A 20,412-nucleotide genomic window follows, 5' to 3' on the forward strand; every position below is an offset into this window, starting at 1 on the left:
CAAAGAAATAGAAATAAAGGAATTAGGGAATATGAATATTTATTTATTTAGTAATACTTTTTATTTTGTAATTATTTTTGTTTTGTTTGTTATTTATTTACACATTGGAAAAGGTGGAATTTTTCCTCCGTCAGGACTCGGGGGTCATTTTCAAAAAAAGTTGATTTGATAGTTTTAATACTAAAAAATAAACACCGGCCATTTGACAAAATCTCTGTTTAATTTATTTGGAATATAAATTTCAAGAATAAAGTGACGGAATTTTAAAAACTATTTGAATAAAAGTAGAAATTTTAATATTTAGTTGTGTTAGATTTTTTTTCTTTTTTCTAACTTAAGTTGCAAACTTAACAACCACATCCAACAACAGCTTAACTAATTTAATGACATTTTCATCATTCACTAAATATCAACTAAACAGTTGGTTAATTGTTGTTATACATGTTAGATCTTATTGTAACAGTTTACCAATAATGATTAAATTAAATTTCTTCCATTTTAATTAAAATACTTTTTGCCCTGGACTCAATCAATTTGGTAAACTGACCATCTCATTAGATAATGATTGTCTCTAAATTAAGATTAATGGCTAAATCATTTTACTAGTTTGAATTTGAATTGAAGAAATAAATAAATGTAGTTTTTTCTTGTTTGAATTTGAATTAAAGAAAAATAGGGTAACATTAAAGATGAACAGTCTTTATCAGCATAAACGTCAACTTTTGGTTAGTTGTAGAAGCAAAAATTAATATAGAGTTCAAAAAAAGGAATTCTAAAAATACAAAATATGTATCATATTACAATAGCACGCTACCATTATTTTATGTTTCGATTTTATTGTATTTGGATTATTTTTAATATTTACCGTGTCAATATTTTTTCTACTTAAATATTGCATCATAATTTTTTATGTCTTGCATTTCTTTCAACTATTTTTTCAAATCGTAAATATCTATCATAAATAATTTTTCTATTCTATTAAGATAGGCATAAAATCTATATATACGACGTACTTTACTTCCCAAAACCTCTTTATGAAACTATATTAAATATTATTGTTGTATATAACATATCATAAATTTATAGGATGTTCAAAAAAGATTTTAAATAAAAGAATTGTGGGGCTTTGACTTGGAGCTTAAAGGCACGCTTCATATATTTATTCTTCTAAGTCTATCACATCTTACGTTTTTTCTCGTGCACTAAATTCGTGAATGACAAGTAAGGCTTATTTCTTAAACATATTTGTCAATTTTTAGAAATTTATTATTATATATATAAAGAGATTTTACGAGTTATCTAAGTAATTTTTGAGTGAAATAAAAAATTATTTTTTTCGATAAAAAAATATAAAGAATAATAATGAGATTTCAAGTTTTCAATTTTTTTTAGAAAAACATGACCCAACAGTTTCTTTTTATCTATTTTAATTTTGATAGACAACAAGTTAGGTAACTTTTTTCTCTGAGTGGACAATAAATTATCTTGTGCTTACATATTGCATTTGATATTTTAAATTCATTTCCATAAAATAGCATGGGACACCTCTATAAACACCAATATACAAGAAGTCAAAAAATTAAAAGACAGACAGTTTAGGTGCTTAATCAGACGCTAAAAAATCATTTTCATTATTTATGTTGGGCCCAAATAAATTAATGTAGTAATATTTTCACCTAACCAAGAGAAAAATATACTTACTAATATATGAAGGCAATAAATGGTGGCAGGTGAAGAAGCTCCAACTCTATAGAGCCAAATCACTCACAATCTGTTACACTCTTGATTCTTATCATTAAGTACTAAGTACACATATTTATGTCTTTAATTTAAAATTTGAGCCTTTCCAAATTCTTCCTGTCATTATTCCATAGCAGGCTGATTAAATGCTATTATTCCAAAGCAGCTAAATGATCAATCATTTGTATTTAGTTAGCTTATGATTATAAGTGACAATATAAATATTTTTTTTACGAGTATATTTTACTTTATCTATCTCAATTTTTATGTTATATAATAATAAAGAGCTGCCAGTCTGCCACCCTAGGCCTATAATGATATTTTTCTTAAATCGCGATTATGTCTTGCATTTTTTTGTTGTAACAAACATTAACTCAAGGTACACAGTTTGATTTATTTATTTTCCATAATTGCGACTTTTGCTAGTACAATAATATTGTCTAGTAATAATCAAGCTATTTAATGGATTAAATTTTGTTTGACTTATCTGCTATTCACTGCATGTGCTCGAACTTTACGTATATATAATTTAAACTTCAATGATTATTATATGAACCTAAATATGATTCTCCTATTCCAATATTGCCATATTCTGTTCGTCCAATAATGAATGTTTTGATAGAGGCCGATTCCATATATAATTATTTTCCTCTCTGATTATCATCATAAGTTGGAGGAATATGTAGATATACTTTAAAAATAATTGTTTGAGATAATTTCATTAACTTTTAAAATTAAATTTAGATTTATTTAGTATTTTTTTAATATCAAAATTTAAAAATTATATAACAAGTACTATTAAATTACAATTTTTTCATATCAATATAATTAAATAATATATTTTAAATGTTTATCAGATACTTAAAAAGAAAATTATGACAAGGAAAAAGGAACATAAGAGGTTTTGGGTGCGAATCCTCCTAAATAAGGAATCGTCTTCGCCAGAGATCGCTATATTCTTTAATATGAAATTATATGACGCGAATATAGTTAGATTTTAACGTGAATATCGAACGGAGAGAAAAACAAAAGGTCACGAGTAGAAAGTAAAGGTTGTAGAGTATGTAGGGTTGATGGGACCTATTTGACTAAGGGAAAAAAAAAAGAATTAGAAGCATGTGCTATGAAAAGAGAAGTTTTATCATTTCCTTGGTTACTCTTTCATTATTATGCAGCTCAGATGAATCAATGAAGAAAGGACCATTCACATGCATGTGCCACTTTTCATTATTTGTAGCTTTTATCTATTACCTGTCACTACTATATTTTTATTTTAGGCAAAAAATAAAAATATGAAGTTGGTTTTCTCTTTCTCCAACTATAGTTTTTAATTGTGTATACATTCAGTAAACTAATGGTTCTTTATCATTCCAACAATTCACAGGACATTATAATACGTATTATACTTATTTATAATTTGTTTTTATTCCTCTCTTCCCAATCAGTGTGAGACGGATTTCTTTAAGGAAATTATTAAAAAAAAAAAAGTGGTCTATTGTGTTTAGGGAAATTCAATCATTTGAAGTATTAAATATAATTTTTCGACGAATGAAACATCATTCACAATTAACATTACCAGTACAGTAAAGCAAGCAGAGATGAGGAATTCAATTTACTATTCGTTTTTTTCCCTCATCTTTCTTTAGCAAGATCATTCAAACTTACATATGATTTGTGTCTACAATTTGCAGAAATACAATAATGTCTTTTAGGTTCATGTATGAATTCAAGAGAAGACAGGAGAGGTGGACCAAAAATGCACAAGTCAAAATAAAGACTAAGAAAACAAAGGGTTTATGGAACCAAAGCCACAAAATCTAAGGAACAAACATGTGGTGTGAAGGTGTTTTCTTGGTGTTAGGAGATTTTGGGGCATCAATATTAGATTTGTGTCCCACCTTATAATCTTTTTTACTTTGCACTTTGTTATATTTGAAGGGGCCTGTGAATTATGTTCTAAAAAGTATACCATATGCTATGTTGGGTACTTGTGTACCCCATCAGAAAGTTTAGTGCATAAAACCGTTGAGTTTTTGGATTAATAAGACATGTCCATTATTAATAACTTGAACGCATTCTTTATGTGTCCAAAGAAAAGAACAAATAAACACAAAAACAAAAGTTACAATTTTAACATAAGTTTTCTGTTATTTCATATTTTGTGGTTTTATATTTTTCTAAGTACACTTTTGACAAAGCTGCGACGATATTTCACAAGCTTCACCTTTGTGTTGTATTTAATTCAAATGGAAGACAGTTTGTCAACTTTAGCTTTACTGGATCTTGAAGATTGCATCTTTTCAAGGAACATGTGATTACCTTTTCTTTTATTGGTTTTTCTAATTTCAAACTCTTTCTAATTAAACTTATATTTAGTGACATCATAAATAATTTACTGCCTCCAAGAACAGTGCTAAAGTTAAATTTCTAGAGTTCACATGGTTTTCACTTTCGACAATTCAGGCAAAGATAAAGGCTTTATAATTCTTTACTTTGAAAACTCTTACATGTATGGGATAAGATTCATGTGGCTGTAATATTTTTGGAACAAAGCAACAAGTACAAGACAAAAGTCTTTCTTGGGCTGTTTTCTATACTTTGCGCTGAGCTGAAATGCTTAAAATTTTTTCAACCGAACTGAACTGTTGGCTAATATACGATTCGTTGTTCTAAACTTACAAGTATATACCATATTTTGCAATTGGAGGAAGACTTGGAAGAGTTTGTCATGGGGCCATGAGTCCTTCAATAGTGTAAGTTAGAGATTCTGCCCAATCAGATTTGAGCACCAGTGTCTGCAGGGTGTGCATAACATCATAATCAGGATCAAGCTTCCTTTGCCAGCCCTACAAGGCAATAAACATATCATCAAAAGAAGGAAAATCTTAAACCAGATTATGGAACACTACTCAGCAGACTGATTATAGTACTTGTCAGAAAGTACTTACGACAAGTTTGAATATAGAAATGCAGGTTAATCAATTCCACGTTTTAATCATGAATGCACGTTTGTTGAAAAAGGAAGAATTACCTCGAGGACTAAAGTTGTCACCATAACAGTGCAGACGTTACCATCGATGTTCACTCTGTGATGCCGAACTTTCTCAAGGAGTTGCTCAATGCAATCAGCAGGGTGGACCAAATCACCTTCTGGAGTTCCCCAAAAATCAAATGACTCCTTCACTTCCTGCAGTGCGTCAGTAAAGAACTAAGGCATAAATCCACCACCTCCATTTATGAGAAAAAATTAAGCAGTCTTTTAGCATAAATATATCACGTAAAATAATGGAACCAACTCTCCATACCCATAGACATTAGCTGTACCCACAGAAAGATGACCAATCAGAATTTCATGAGCAAAAATGTGTAGAAATGTTGAACAACTTGAAGAATGTAGAATCTGATTATATATAATCTCATTAATAGCCAATGAGCTAAAGCTAGTAACGTATTTTGATCAATATAAGGAACTATTTTTCTTTTTGAACGTTTTGTCCAGTACGTTTTGTCCAGTAGTGGTAGATAGGAGGAGCGGAGATTGGGGAAAGAATATAATAGTCTCCTCCATCCTACTTTTTGTTTGATCTACTTCCAATTACAGAATGTCCTGTTAACGTGTTTACCTACTTTGAATGGAAAATTACATCTTGAAAATGTCAAAAACATATAATTGCAATATTTTCATATTCTCTTTTTCCATCTTCGCACAATCTATATTCACAATATCAGAAACATAACACTCGAGCCGTTTTTCCAAACCTCCCAAGAAGTTAGCCTGACAGCCAATTTGGGTAGAAGGATAGTTCACTAATGGATTTCGAGTTAGTAGTTCACTAGTTTAACCAAGCCCTATAGGTCGTTTTTAAAACAGCTGATGTCCATTTTTAAAAAATTACTGTGGTGCCCAGGGCAGGCAGCTTACAATCACCGCGACTAATTCTACAGGATACCTGCCACCTCCCACCAGCAACATGTGTCAGGTAACTCTGTCCACAAGATTAGATCAGGAGGAAAGAAATCACCTAGTGTTTTTGTCTCACCTGGGATTTGAACCTGAGAACCTCATGGCAGATTTCCAATTTTTTTCTTTGCACACGTAAAATATAGTGAAAAGAAATTCAAGGGATCATAAATGTAAGCTCTATTGGAGAAGATAAATAAGAACAGCCAAAGGAAGTTCTGAAACAATCCATTTAAGATGCATGGAAATAAACCTTAATGAAGGCTTCTGGATTAGGGCAATTCTGTTTCTTTGACAATTGCAGAGTGCACTCTGCTACAGTTTGACCATCTCGACGAGCAATTGCCTTAAAGAACTCCAATAATATTATCCGATCATTGTTAGTAAGTTCAGCGGTCATGCCTACATCAAGGAAAACAACATGAGGCTTTGATTTGAAGATTCGTTTCCGAGATGACTTGCTTTGGGTTACCCGAACAAGGATATTTCCAGGATGCATGTCAGCATGAATAAAGTTATCCACCTGAAATGGGAAACGGGTTATTATATGAGAAGTAAGAGAGAGACTAAAGAGCAAGTAAAAAATAGTGATGTTACCCTCTTCATCAACATCACAAGTTCTAGACATTATTTTAACAGACAAAATAAAAAGAAAGAAAGCATCCAAGCAAATGTCATAGAAGGCTTCTTTTCCTGCCTTCTTTATAGTTATAACACTACGAACAATAGCAGTAAAAGAACAGTCATAAAGAAGTGTTGATAATGCCAAAATAATGCATTTGAATATTTTAGTATTATCACTACTCACTGTTTTAACTTCTATAAGAATACAGTTTCTGGACAGTATTCAAGGCCAATATATCACCAATTACCCAGTAAAGCAACAAATCTATAGTACATCCAAGACTATGTTTTAAGTGTTAACCAGGGAAAAGAAAAAAAATACAGCATTTAACAGTTTCCTTTAAGGAAGTAAGGACTAATAAGCAATTACAGAAAAACAAATTCATACTAAAATACTAACCAAAAGAAGAAATAAGAACTTCCATGTAGCCCAATATTGGCCAAACAACGTTAGGCATAACTAAAGCTTTTCTTGGAAGACATACTCCACATTTTTGTTCAAATCTTGCACCAACACATTTGCTTTTATAGCTTGAGAGGGAACAACAACATCTAATATAGTGTCAGTTTTGTATTGCACTAGACCTTTTTATTCCATTGATAGTATATTTCAAGTCACACTTGCATCAATATTATACTTAAATTTTAGACAAATTAATATAAAAAAACATATTCTTAATGAAAATTTATCCCCACACACAAACATATATAAAAATAATAATACCAAAAGCATTTGTAGAAGTACAACTTCATAAATGTATATCCTGAATTTCACATTACATTAAATGTGGTGCTTTATACACAATTCAGACAAATTAACACAAAGAGGACATTAACTTTATCTATACACACAACACAAACACACACACTAAGTAAAGAGAATATTACCAAAAGCATCTTTAGTAGAGCATGTGTCCCAATATGAGCAAGTGCACTTTTAAGTCTTTCATGGCCTTCAAGCTCATCAACATAATATGAAACACATTCCCCTTGTTCAAAAGTCTCCACCAATACAGCAGGATGCACTAGGGGATAGACAGGCTTTGGAAAAGAGACATCCTTCCATCTGCGGAAATTATAGATGAAGCGGCTTAAATGTGCAGCCTCCCTAGCAAGATCAACCTGAGACATCATAAAAACAGCAAATTGCTGGACGCTTTCATCCAACCTTAACCACTTAAGTTTAGGAATGCACTTTGATATCTTAGCGACTAGATTAATAATCTCAAAATCTCGTCTTATTGATTCACCTACTCCAGGATGCCTAACTTTCACAGCCACCACTATAGGCTTGATCTTTCGACCATGGTATGGATACAATAAGGAAGCCCTATGCACTTGAGCAATACTTCCAGATGCCAGAGGTTTCTCCTCAAACTCATCAAATATTTCAGAAATCTCTCGACCAAATGCTTTTTTGATTGTCTTTTTCGTGTAAGCGAAGCTATGTTGAGGAGCTTTGGTGTGAAGCTTTGATAGCTCAGTACACAAATCTTTAGAGAAAAGATCAGGCCGTGTAGCTGCCCACTGGCCCCATTTGATAAATGCAGGACCTGCTCTTTCGAGTGTGCTACGGACTACCTGAAGCCACAGTTTCCTGAAAGAAGGCCCAAATGCATCAGCAAATGGGGCCATTACAATGCTAGGAGAAAAGAGTATCCCCAAATAAAAGGCTCTCAACAGCAGAACAAAACCTTCAAATATGAAATGCAGCACTGAGGTCACCAAAAAATGTCCATTTTCAGCATGCCTGTAGAAGCTAGTCATTGGGAGGCCATACTCCAAGTCTGGTGATGCTTGTGCCAGTGCTATATTTCTTCCATACGCTAAGGCAAGAAAACTAGGGAGAATCACATAAGATCTGCTCAGTGCTAAGCTAAGTGCTTGTGCAAATCGACTTAATTGATTAAAAGTTTGCCCCTCATCGAAATATATACGTGATAACTTCTTCCAAGCAACTTCTGCATGATTTCTTACAGTTGTCCCCGGTGAAGTCAATGAATAGCTCTTATAGAAAGTATTACGCATTCTACGTGCTACAGATGAATCATATCCCCTAGTAGATACATATTGCCCATAAAATCTACATCTAAGAGAACATACACCATCCCCAATAAGTTCTAATTTTCTCGCTTGTTCTGAGCGAATAGTAGTCGGGTTTCGGCACAAGGATTGTCCAAGTCCTTTAGTTTTACCAACTGAAAAGATTCTGCATTCCAAGCACAACACAACTTAGCAGATACAAAATATAAAATCAGTATCTATTCACTCTAAAAATAGTTGCCTGTTTCGGTAAGTGCAACTAAAATACTGTTTCAAGAACAATAATACTAATGGGAATGACTACACAATAAAATCTGAATGTTCGTTATCCTGCGCAGTACTAAAACGCCCTGGTGCAAAAAGTACCCCAATCCTACCAACAGACCCATGGCCCCCTATAAATACAGAAAGTATGAAACATTGAGTTTTACTCAGAGCAGTTAAAAAAGCTTGTTCAAGAAACTTCCAGAAGCCCAACAGAAACCTTGCGACTTATTTTAGAGCCAACTTAATTTACTACTATAATAAAAACATAGAGCTAAGTAACAAGTAGAGTAAACAGGCAAAATGTGCGAAATGAACAAGAAAAGGGTGTATACCTTGACATGGCGAATAGGGAAAACTAATGGTGTCGCTGTTTGCAGGGGCTAACGTCGACGGGAGGTGAAGAGCATCGCCGATAAGCATTTTCACAGATTGTATTTGTCGGTGATAAAGACCAAACCATATGATATACGTGTAATTTTAAATGCGGCTTATTTCTTGTTTCCAATATGCTCTCCGTCTATTTTTATTTGTCAAAATTTAATTTAAAATATCAAATTATAAAAAAATTTAATTAATATTAATTATGTATTTTTATCGTATTAATATAGAAAAATTTTGATTTATTATTCTTTCATATAATTTTTAAATATTTATTTTTTATTTAATAAAAATTAAGCATGGGCAGAAAATAATAGAAATAATAAACAACACGCAATTGAATTAAAATAGCATTAGCATAATTCACTCTCTAATATACCAAATTAATAAATATTTGACATGTATTTTATTTATGCAATTTAACATTAATATATCACTACATCAAATTCAGTTAAGTTTCCTCTTGAGGATTATTAGAACTTCCAAAATCATACCTTGCCTTAACGGATTCATTAGTACAAATTTAAATTAATTATTTTATTTAACTTTACATTTAAACACGAATACTTTGAAACTATAAAAAATTATGTTGACTTAGTACGACAAAGATTAGCAAATAATTTTGTTATTATTAAAATGTAATGTTAAATAAATATTTTTTTAATCAATAAAAATGTGTGTGCAGATATTTAGTCACAACAGTATAACAAATAATACACGTTACGTAAATCTTTTCCGTTCTTTGTTAACAATGTTTTTTTTATATAAAGAAGGGAGGGAAAAAAAAACACAACTATTAATTCTTATCCTCTGTGATTAACTGTTAATTTTGGGTGCAATGATGATCAGTAACATTTTAAATTTAAGCATAAAGTCCAAGGTTAAAATGGGAATTTTCTTAAATAGTTTGTTCAAGTTGTAGTAGGTGCACCCCACACGACCGTGCACTTAAGTGTTCCACCTTGATCCATATATACTAACTAGTTTATGGACACGTGTGAAGCACGTGTGTTCCATTTAATATTTTATAAATTGGTTAGATTCAACGAAAATATGTGTGTAATGAGTACTAAAATGTGACAATCTCAAATAAATACTATGACAATATTTTTTTTGTAGAAAACTAAATTAAATAAGACTAATAGAGAGTAAACATAAAAAAACTAAATATGAAAGAAAAAATCAGCATACACATTGTTCTTTAAGACTTTAATCATAACAATAAATATATGGAAAAAGAATACAAAATCAATACATAATTTACCGAGTTTTTGTCACATTCTCTCATGTCCAATCAAAATTCAAAAGTCTTTTCCATCAAGTCAAACAAAAGTATAAATCAAATAGAAAAGCATGAAGGTTATGACTTATGAATATTAATAATGATAATTCACTAGGTAATTAAATATAATCTCTGTCAATTAGTTTAAACTTAAACCATATAAATATTGTTAAAACTTGTAGTGAGATACACGCCAAAAATTGAAAAAAGAAAATATAAATTCAATTAGCAAAATATGAAATGAATACAAAAATCTATATATAGATCAAACTTTATTTTATGAAGGAAACTATATAATAATCATATTGACTTTGTTCAACTGTCTCTAGATTTGTATCATCTCTTATTGATTGTGTTTTATATAAAAACATTACTAGGGGAGGAGATACTAAAGGTAAAAAATAAACACCTACTTCAAGATCATAAATGTACAAGATTATATTGTAACAAATTCACATAGTATTGGAGAAACTCAAATTGAATCATAATATATAAGGAGAAGCTGAGACAAGTTTTATTCAAACTCAAATTATGTAAAATCTATTGTATATCTAACAAATCGAAATTTTCACTATATTGATAAGAACAGTGGAATACGATTACAACCTTAAGATTTTGATTGCAATAATCAAACTACCAAATTATAATGGAAATATTGAAATAACAAATAATTAAAGATAAAAGAAGAACAGGAGATGAGAAACTTTAGATTCTAGAAGAAGAGGAGACGAAAAATATTTTCTTCAATATGTATAATCCCTAAATCAGTGATCGTTGCACCTTTTGATGGAATCATTCTCACATCCACTACTCGACCCGTATCCCAAATTAACCTGGTCCTATTGCTTGTTCTAGGCCCAATAGCCCTTGTCAGTCCTATAACTATTGGTGCGACCTTGGTATCCACATTAGGTTAAACTTGGTTCATAAAAGTATATGTCCTAAAACTTTGCTTTAAAGGAGTTGTCATTGGCTTGAAGCATGAAAGATCCATAATTGAAATCCTTAACCTGAGTAAAGCTAACAAAAATCAAAGCAAGATCAAGATTAATATAGCATAACCACTCCAAGATACTTCATAATCATCAAGAATTTGCAAATCTGAAATAATCAATATTCTAACCTAAAGAAATGAACAAGTCTATAAAATATTGAAGAAACTAAAATAAAATTACTTGCACTCTCTTTGAAACTTTAAACCTCATATCACAAATGCACAATTGATGTGGTAATCTTGATGCCCCCAAAGCTGAGAAAGAAAATATGACAAACATAAATATAATTAGATGTGATATATATATAAATCATGAAATCTAAAATTAAAATAATATGAATAGATCAAATACAAGTATGGATTTTGCGATTATCAATTGTCTAAAAAACCTTTCATCCTAGGCTTGTTTCATATTATTCAATATTTGTATTTATAAATTTGAAAAAATCATCTTTATTCAATATAGGCAAATGAAGAGCCAAGAGTTTTAATAAACTAATTAAGAGGTTTTAAAAACAGATATACATCTTTTTATCTTCTATTTTCTTTAATGTCTTAAAATTTCACATTTAATTGGATAATGTATCTAAATTAATTTTTTTGGACTTCTTAAAACAATGATTTAGTTCGGAAAGGTCTTAAAATAATGTTAATGATTGACTATGATAAATAATGTAATGTGACTGACTTTTCATATTTTTTCAGTTTTTTTTTATATTCAGCAAGTTTAGAGATAATTAAAGTTTAATATCTAATTAACAATTATTGAGATGCTATATGATTTATTTTATATAGGGGTAAATTGGTAATCTAACTTTACACTTTAGAGCTTCCCACTTATAATAATATATGATACAGTAATCAAGGATTCTTCTAGTATAAATTGTACTCTATATTTAAAAAGAAATGATCTAATTTAATTTGCTATAAAATTTTAAAAAATAAAAATTTTATTTAGCTAATTTTAAAGTTACGTACTATATAATATTTTTTACAATGGATTAATTCATGGGATACTAGATTGAGAATTGGAGTTCGATTTGGGGCTCTTTTCTTGGTGGTGAATTCAACGATTTGGTTTCAGAATTGCCCCGTTCATTGATTGATCACTCGAAAGTTAACATGTACACGATCGTTGTTCTAACTCTGCAACGTCTTCATCTTACACTACCAATACTTTCAAACAGTATGACCCATTTATTCACTAAATTGATTCTCAATTTCTCTTCATCGTGCGGTATCATACATTTGACGAAGAAGATCTCTGATCTGGTCGCTTTGTAATCATCCCTAACATTCACATTGGAGAAATTGATGATTATCTCAAATCTTTCTCTTCTGCTTTTGAAATTACAAAGTAGGGTGGTTGTGTAAACACAGATTTTACCTGTCTTGTGAAAAAGAAAGATTATAGCACATTTTTTAAAAGAAGATGGAATTGTGTGCCTTTTATAGATATAAAAATCTCACGCAATCGGAGTATGTTCACGAGTAAAAGAAACTATACAAAGAATTGGCAGGAAGCAGAAGCATCGAAGAAGTTTCTTTGGATTATGGAACACCCAATTACCAGCAAAACCCTACTCCCTCACAAATCTATTTACTTGTAGACTGCGTTGGTGTGTCAAAATGAAAATAGGTTACTTCCATTTTTACACAACTCCGATCCTTAATGGTACATTGTTGTCCTATACTTGCACTTCAATGATAAGAATTTTCTAGGAAAGTTCACAGATCTTCAATTGTCAATTGTAAGCAATACGTACGTACCGGTTTATGCAGTTATAAATAAGGCAATCTCCCTAGCTAGACTTGTCAATAACAAGATAAAAGAAAGAAAAAAAATCAATAATAATATATCGATCGAGGAAGGAAAAATGATAGAGGAGATTGAGGAAGTGAGCAGTTGCGAAGCACTGCCTCTTCTTTCACTAAATCATGTGTCCTTGTTAGTGAGAAATGTCTGGAATTCTGTCCGCTTCTATGAAGATGTCTTGGGTTTTTGCCTTGTGAAACGCCCTTCTTCTTTCAACTTCCATGGAGCCTGGTAAATTAATTAATTAGCCACTCTGTCTCTCTACTACAAATAACATATATGTATGCTTCGTGTTCTAATATATTTCATTCATCAGGTTGTACAACTATGGAGTGGGGATTCACTTGCTTGAGAACAAAGGTATGGAGGATTACGATGAACCTCGACCCATTAATCCCAAGGATAACCACATTTCCTTCCAGGTAAATTAACTCTCATTCTTCAAAATAGACGCATATCACGTAATATGAGTTCAGTTCAGTCGGTGTTTGAGTTGTTCTGTTTTCCTAACATGTGTGGAATTAGCAGAGTAGTGATGTTGTGGTGGTGAAGAGGAGGTTGGAGGAAATGGGAATGCGATACGCAACTGCACTTGTGGAGGAAGAAGGAATAAAGGTGAATCAAGTGTTTTTCCATGATCCTGATGGCTATATGATTGAAGTTTGCAACTGTGACAATCTTCCAGTTCTGCCCATCTCTTCAAGCTGCTCAGTCAAGCCCCACAGCTATTATAACAAAATGATTGCTACAAATCATGGATGTGGTTTCATGGAGAATGAGATGCTGGAGAACTTAAGCATGAACATGCTCAACTTTTCCTTCTAAACATGAATGAATGAATACTAGTGTGCAATGTGTGTGTGATTGGAAGTTGTTTATCATTTGTTTTATTAAGTGGCTTTTCATATCTCTTAAGTTTGTCTCGACACTTGATGTAATCTTATTTTCAAACAAGTTAAAGCTTGAATAATTGATGTAATTTTATTTTCAAACTATATATAGTTTGTATATTTACTTTGTTTGTCGCAAGATGGGAAAAAATAATATAATAGGCATTTAAAAGAAAGATAAAAGAAATGAATATTATGTTTAATTCAATCTTAAAAGTTAGCTCAACAGGTAAAGATTATTAATTCATATAATAAACCACTTATTTCGTAATTGACACTTCTTTAATAAAGACATCAACAAAAAGGATGATTCATCGAGATCTAATTATAATAAGCTAGCTACATTTTGGGGCTTTTTAATTATTTTTTTGGTAGAAAAATCAAACTTTACCATACTCACTTGCTCGAGGAAACTTTTCCTAACAAAAGAAAATTGGCAGAGTATATGAACAGTTTAATAACAAAAACATTATAATCTAGATTGAGTAAACGGATTTGTTGCTTATAATATGCATGTGATTAGTGTAAACTAAATTAGAACTGCGATTACATGTTTATATAGTTTACACTTTACACCAATCTTAAAAAGTTGAGAAATTAGGAAAGTTTAATTTCACAACAGACACGACGGCAACAACGACATATTTGTAACATTGTGAGCTTATTGCCTCTTTCATGATGTTTTAGTTGCCCACTTAAGATGACCTATTAAAGCATGTACATATATGAGACCCTTATGACTCAACTTGCTTCACAACAATCCAAACTATAATAGATGAAACTAGAATGAGTTTAATTATATACATTAATAAAATAAGAAAAAAATAATATTAAAAATTACTTGAGAAACTAATTACAAATAAATATTCAAATAAGTACGGATTTCTTTTGGGCATAATACGCCTAATTCAGTGTCAACTAATAACTATAATTTTTAATTTTGGGTGTGTGCATAAATAGACAATTAAATTTGTAAACAAATAAATATATTTTGAGTCCAATATGATGTCCTACATTGGTTCTGTAATGTAGAATACATATGTTTACTTATTTAATTTTGTACAATTTAAGTATTTTCTTATACACATTCAAAATTGGAGGGCATAATTATTCGATCGTCACAAGTTAAGAGTTATACATTTCTTTTTCATTGTTTTCGGTCTAACTTCTTTTCTACTATATTTACAAGGTAGAATTTAGGCTTTATGCACTCAGCTCTTTTTATATTTTATTTGTAAAATTATATTGAGTATGTTATTATAATATTCCTATGAATGAAGCTAATAAATTTTAAAAATAAAGTAGACTGGAAATTCTATTTTTACATAATCAGCGATCACCAATAAAATTAGGTGAGTGTTTGAATATAAAAATTCTAATAGTTGAACAAAAAACAATATATTGAAATCTTTTTTGGGAGTTCCCATTTTTTTCTTTTTTTCATGACTCAAACTCATACTTGGAAAATGGATATACGTATTTAACTTGAAGAAGAAAAGAAAAGAGTGGAAATTTTGTGATCACTAAAAATTCGATCAAAAATATTTTCTCACACTTTTTTTCCGCTCATATTCAGTATCCACGCCACATTAAAATTACGGTTAAATTAAAATTTGCATCGAAAAATCTCACATCAAAAATAAAACACTTTCTAACAAAAACAAATCCGTACCAAGGGGACTCCAACCCCAAATCATATTCATAGTCATCTTCTCCGCCTAAAACTTACTTTTTTTTAGTTTTCGAAGATGAGATAAAATTGGGATAGGTTATACGATTTTTCTTAGTTTGATATGTTTTCTTTTTCTTAAAATTATATTTATCTGTGGAAAAAATATATATATTTAAGTTCAATAGTATAGAAAAAAATAATACTGTGCGAACGAATTGTTAACCGACAGGTAACTGATGAATTGGCGATCAGTACTAGGAGCCACATGAAAAAAATAGACAAAAATTAGGGGACCAAACTTGATCAATCGACAAATCATTGGGATGCAAAAACAAAATTCACTTACGGTTTGTTGAGAATGAGAAGACACAAAGGGCCACGTGGCACAATCAGATACCTCACAATGTGGCTTATACATTAAAAACAAAATCCAAAATGATGAAAATGAAGAAGCATAACTTCAAAAAAAAAAAAAAAAAGAGACAAGTTAGACAATACTATAGTGATTGAGATTGTTTCATTCTTAATTAAAGATTTGGAGTTTAAATATTAAATATAAAAAAGTTTTGTTAGAAGCCTATTTCTAAATGGGTCTTACAAATGCATAATTTAAATTTTTATTTTAATAAATTTTATAGCGAGATTTAAATTTGATCAAAAAAGAAAACAGTACTCACTAAAATATTAAATTTGATGGGCCAAGTCTAAGATATGTAACTGGTGGTTCATATATCTCCAATAGGAATTTTCATGGCCACACTCTTTAATCTTGTGGCTGTGATGTATTGATGCCAGTATATATTTTTCTTTTTTTAAGTTTTCTTATATGAGTGTATATTTTCCTTTAATAAAATCATGGTGCTATTTGTGGTCTAATTTTTCAAAACCCCAGCCAATAAGAAAAATTATCCTAGTACTAACTTCCCATCAATTAGTTCAACCTTCACCAACATCCACAAAAATACTTTTTTACTTTCCCTAAGTTTCTTTAAAAATAATAGCTCATATAGGAAAATGATAATTTCTCTGTTTAAAAAAAATGACGTAATTTGATTTGAAATGGAGTTTAAGAAAAAAAGAATTTTTTTTAATTTTATGGTTCTAAGTTAAAGTTGTATCAAATTTATCAAAATGTCATTTAATCTTATGGACTTAAACATGTCAAGTGAAAAGTTAAAGTTAAAGTTTGTCGAAAAAGATAAGGGGTTCTTTTTGAAACATAGTAAAAAGAAAATAAGGTCATTCTTTTTGAAAGAAAAAGAGTAATTATCTTTTTACATATGTAAAACTTATTGATCAATAGTCACTAAAAATCTAATTTTTAGAACAGTGAACAAGCACAACTAAATGGCCAGAGTATTTTTTTTTAAATGTATGTTATATAGTATGTTGAACTCATCTACTTTTTCCACCAATTTTAAAGTTTGAATGGAATAAAAAAAAATTAGCAAGAATATTTATTTATTCACAGGTTAAGAAGGGAAGGATCGTGCCAAAACCTTTGGGTTTGTGAGGAAAATATTGTTTGTCAATATATATATATAAGAGTTGGTTGGTGAGTTGTTTTGTGCTTTGTGTCAAACTAGTGTAGTAGTGTACCATTCAACTTTCTCCAGACTTAAAAGTTCCAAGTCTTTGGGGGTTATTTGTCTAAATAGACTACTTAATTCTTGATAAAAGAGTAGTTGAAGGAATCTAGGTAATAATATGAGGCTTTATATTGTTTTATTATTGGGTGAGTTGTGGTAGAAATGAATTATGCGGACACTTTGTGATGTTTGTGAAAGTGCTGCAGCCATTCTTTTCTGTGCTGCAGATGAGGCTGCCCTTTGCCGTGCCTGTGATGAAAAGGTCTCATTTTTATTCTCAAATTTAATGCTCTACTTATATGAAAATTTTCCATTTATATTTCTTTAAAATATGCTTTTGTGATTTGAGTGAGTGGTTGGGTTTGTTGTGTTTACCTGATTGTGTTCAGTTTTAAAGAAAGAACAGAGAAATGACCATCTTTTTGTGTAGTGAGTTGCAGATTACTTGTGTTGAGCATAGTTATATGATAAGCTACAAGTATAAGATGGTGCTAATTAGGACTAATATTGCCTAAGATTATGTGTGTCTGGTTTTTGGATAGCATCAGACAGTCTTAAATCAGTTTAGAATAGAGAGATCATGTTGCTTGTTGTAAGGCTTGCTCTCATAGGGCTTTTTTTTATTCTTATAAAGATCAAAAATCATGCTGACCTGTTAAACAAATTGACATGTGTATTGTAAATTCTGGGAATCATTGCTTCTTCCCTTTGGTTCTTGTTTCATCAGTTCATCTTCTTTTATGTTGATTATGACTTTTCTTCTTAGCCCTTAAAAGTTATTTATATATCTGTATATGTCGGGAGTTCTCAAATGATCTTGATCTTCTTAGCTGTTGAATTATGAGATACAACTTATTTTAAAAGTTTATGCTGTTAGAGAGGATATATACACTTCAAGGTTCTTAAATTATATCTTCAGCACTCATATTTCTGATCGGGAGTCATGAGAGGTCAAATCTATTGAATGCCATCTGATCAATCAACTTCTTATCTTGGTTTAATCGGCTAATATTGACAATGTCACTAAGAGACTTCTGATGTTTTTGTTCTTGTGGACACTTCTAAGCATATTCAAATTTTTTCGGTAGGTTCATATGTGTAACAAGCTTGCTAGTAGGCATGTGAGGGTTGGAATTGCTAAGCCCAACGAGGTTCCTCGTTGTGACATATGTGAAAATTCACCTGGTTAGTGGAGCTTTAATCCGTCTTGTTCTTCAGTTGATTAGTTTCTTCTTCTGATTCCTTTTATGTTAATTTGTCATCTTGTCTCTACAAAAGACGGCCTGCAAAGTGAACTAACAATCAGTAATTTTCTTTGCATCACACATGAAGCATTCTTTTACTGTGAAGTTGATGGAAGTTCTCTTTGTCTGCAATGTGACATGATGGTACACGTTGGCGGTAAACGAACACACAGTAGATATCTCCTGTTGAGGCAGAAAGTTGAGGTTGGTATTCCGTTGTATGAGTCATGTTACTCTTAATCTGTGCAATGTGTTATATATAAGGTCATTTTTTCTCTGTTTTTCTCATATAGTTTCCAGGAGACAAGTCGGGGTCTACAGAGGAATTAGCCAGGAAGACATTAGATACCGGTGAAAATAAGAAGGATCATAGTCACTCACCAAACCCAATGATTAAAGACAATCAACAAAATCACAGGGTGTCTCCTATTTTGATTTCAGATGGGAGTGCAGATGGGCATGGCAAGAAGGACAAAATGATCGACTTGAATGTAAAGCCAAGTCGTTTTCATGGTCAGGCATCTAATCAGGTTAGCCAATTGTAATATATCTCGGAATAACTTTGCTATATTTCGTCAGTAATTTCAACTTGATCTAATGCAGAATCTTCACATTCTCTTTTTTTCGTTTGAATGCTAAATATTTTATCATGTGAACTGAACTTTCTGAAAACCAATGAGCCATTGGTTTATGTTATAAATTAGTAGAGATGAGTTTCTTCCAGTTTCATCAATTCATGTCCCTTCTTCTACTTATCTCTTTTAGTAAGTAGAGCAGATGACTCTATTCATAATCTGGAAATTGAAATCCTTTCCGAACTAGAAGAAGGTTGCTGAAATGTCTAATGAAGAGATGTGTTTTTCTCGTTCTTATGTTTTCTTGTTAATGTCTCTCTTAATCTCCTGGGATCCTATTCATGAATAAATTTGAATAGAAGGTTCCTGCTTGAAGTTGCAGTTAACACTTTCAAGTCTATGTCAAACCAACTAGAATGATTCTACAATAAATGTACTCTCAGATTATTTCTGCTGTGCAGAACTTATAGTGGAAAACTTGGCAGATTGTTCATAAAAAAGTTGATCTAATAGTATTTCCCTATTTAAGTTTCTAAGCATTACTTTTTTAATTGATTTTTTGTTTTTCCTCAACAGGATTAACTCATCTTCAGAGATTGTTCTAGCCAGAAGATATTCTATGAGAGAATGTTTGTGAGGAGTCAAATAGACCTCATGTGGCATGAATGTTCCACCTTTGCGCATATGAATGAAGCTCAATAGCCCAGATTAGCAATCGAACAACATTTGGCAATTAGTGTTAGATAAATCGCAAGTTCTGAATGCTTTGAGTTTTTGCCATTTTTTTCCTTTAGGATTTAGTTTTTTTCATTAAGACAAACATTTAAGAAATTGCCTGCTGAAAGTAGCTGATGTAACTGAAGTTTATGATGATTTTAGTAGAAATTGTATCTTGAAATTTAAGGTCATTTTTAGGTGTATAGATTATTTCCATGGTTTCTTGCACTTGTATTATTGTTCTTTCTCTATTCAAAAATTGATCAAGATCGACATGATCCTGTGCGGCAAGAAAGTCATCACATTTGTTGCCTTCTCTCATTATGTGTTCCCAAGCTTCTAGCACTTCCCATTAGTACTTCTCTGCAATGTGCTATCAGGGTCTACAAGGATCATTACGCTTCGACTATTTCCTTTGCATAATTCCTAGCACAGAACTCAATCTGGAAATCTTGAATAGACAAAGTATGAGTAATATGCTAAGATCACAGATAGCTTTTGCCTTTGGAAAAAGGGTATATGCCCAAATCTGGATATTTTGTTCAGGCATGTATCTTTTGAACCTCTGTTGATTGGGTAGCGACCTACTTTGCTTGACTAACCAGAGTCATCTCAACTCT

General features: G+C 31.2%; 3 protein-coding genes and 1 long non-coding RNA gene across 4 annotated transcripts; 2 read left to right on the top strand and 2 right to left on the bottom strand.

The window, feature by feature from the left end:
- Positions 1-4,198: 4,198 nt before the first annotated feature.
- LOC101251736 (uncharacterized) lies at positions 4,199-9,150 on the bottom strand. The gene is made up of 5 exons (XM_004232417.5): positions 8,968-9,150; positions 7,214-8,534; positions 5,955-6,224; positions 4,772-4,927; positions 4,199-4,586 (listed from the first exon to the last, which is right to left on the bottom strand). The coding sequence occupies exons 1-5, from the start codon at positions 8,973-8,975 to the stop codon at positions 4,467-4,469; spliced, it is 1,875 nt and encodes a 624-aa protein (XP_004232465.1). The 5' UTR covers positions 8,976-9,150; the 3' UTR covers positions 4,199-4,466.
- Positions 9,151-10,841: 1,691 nt separating this feature from the next.
- Positions 10,842-12,706, bottom strand: LOC112940942 (uncharacterized). The gene is made up of 3 exons (XR_003245540.2): positions 12,268-12,706; positions 11,471-11,544; positions 10,842-11,315 (listed from the first exon to the last, which is right to left on the bottom strand). It is a non-coding gene; the product is annotated as an uncharacterized lncRNA (long non-coding RNA).
- A 216-nt stretch (positions 12,707-12,922) lies between these two features.
- Positions 12,923-14,119, top strand: LOC101251435 (glyoxylase I 4). Its single transcript, XM_004232416.5, has 3 exons — positions 12,923-13,336; positions 13,422-13,527; positions 13,634-14,119. The coding sequence occupies exons 1-3, from the start codon at positions 13,167-13,169 to the stop codon at positions 13,928-13,930; spliced, it is 573 nt and encodes a 190-aa protein (XP_004232464.1). The 5' UTR covers positions 12,923-13,166; the 3' UTR covers positions 13,931-14,119.
- Positions 14,120-16,495: 2,376 nt separating this feature from the next.
- On the top strand, positions 16,496-20,020 carry LOC101251142 (B-box zinc finger protein 19-like). Its single transcript, XM_069293859.1, has 5 exons — positions 16,496-17,518; positions 18,345-18,441; positions 18,589-18,704; positions 18,794-19,030; positions 19,652-20,020. The coding sequence occupies exons 1-5, from the start codon at positions 17,426-17,428 to the stop codon at positions 19,655-19,657; spliced, it is 549 nt and encodes a 182-aa protein (XP_069149960.1). The 5' UTR covers positions 16,496-17,425; the 3' UTR covers positions 19,658-20,020.
- Positions 20,021-20,412: the final 392 nt, after the last annotated feature.

Source organism: Solanum lycopersicum, chromosome 2 (assembly GCF_036512215.1).
Source record: "Solanum lycopersicum chromosome 2, SLM_r2.1".
In the NCBI taxonomy this organism is placed as follows: domain Eukaryota; kingdom Viridiplantae; phylum Streptophyta; class Magnoliopsida; order Solanales; family Solanaceae; genus Solanum; species Solanum lycopersicum.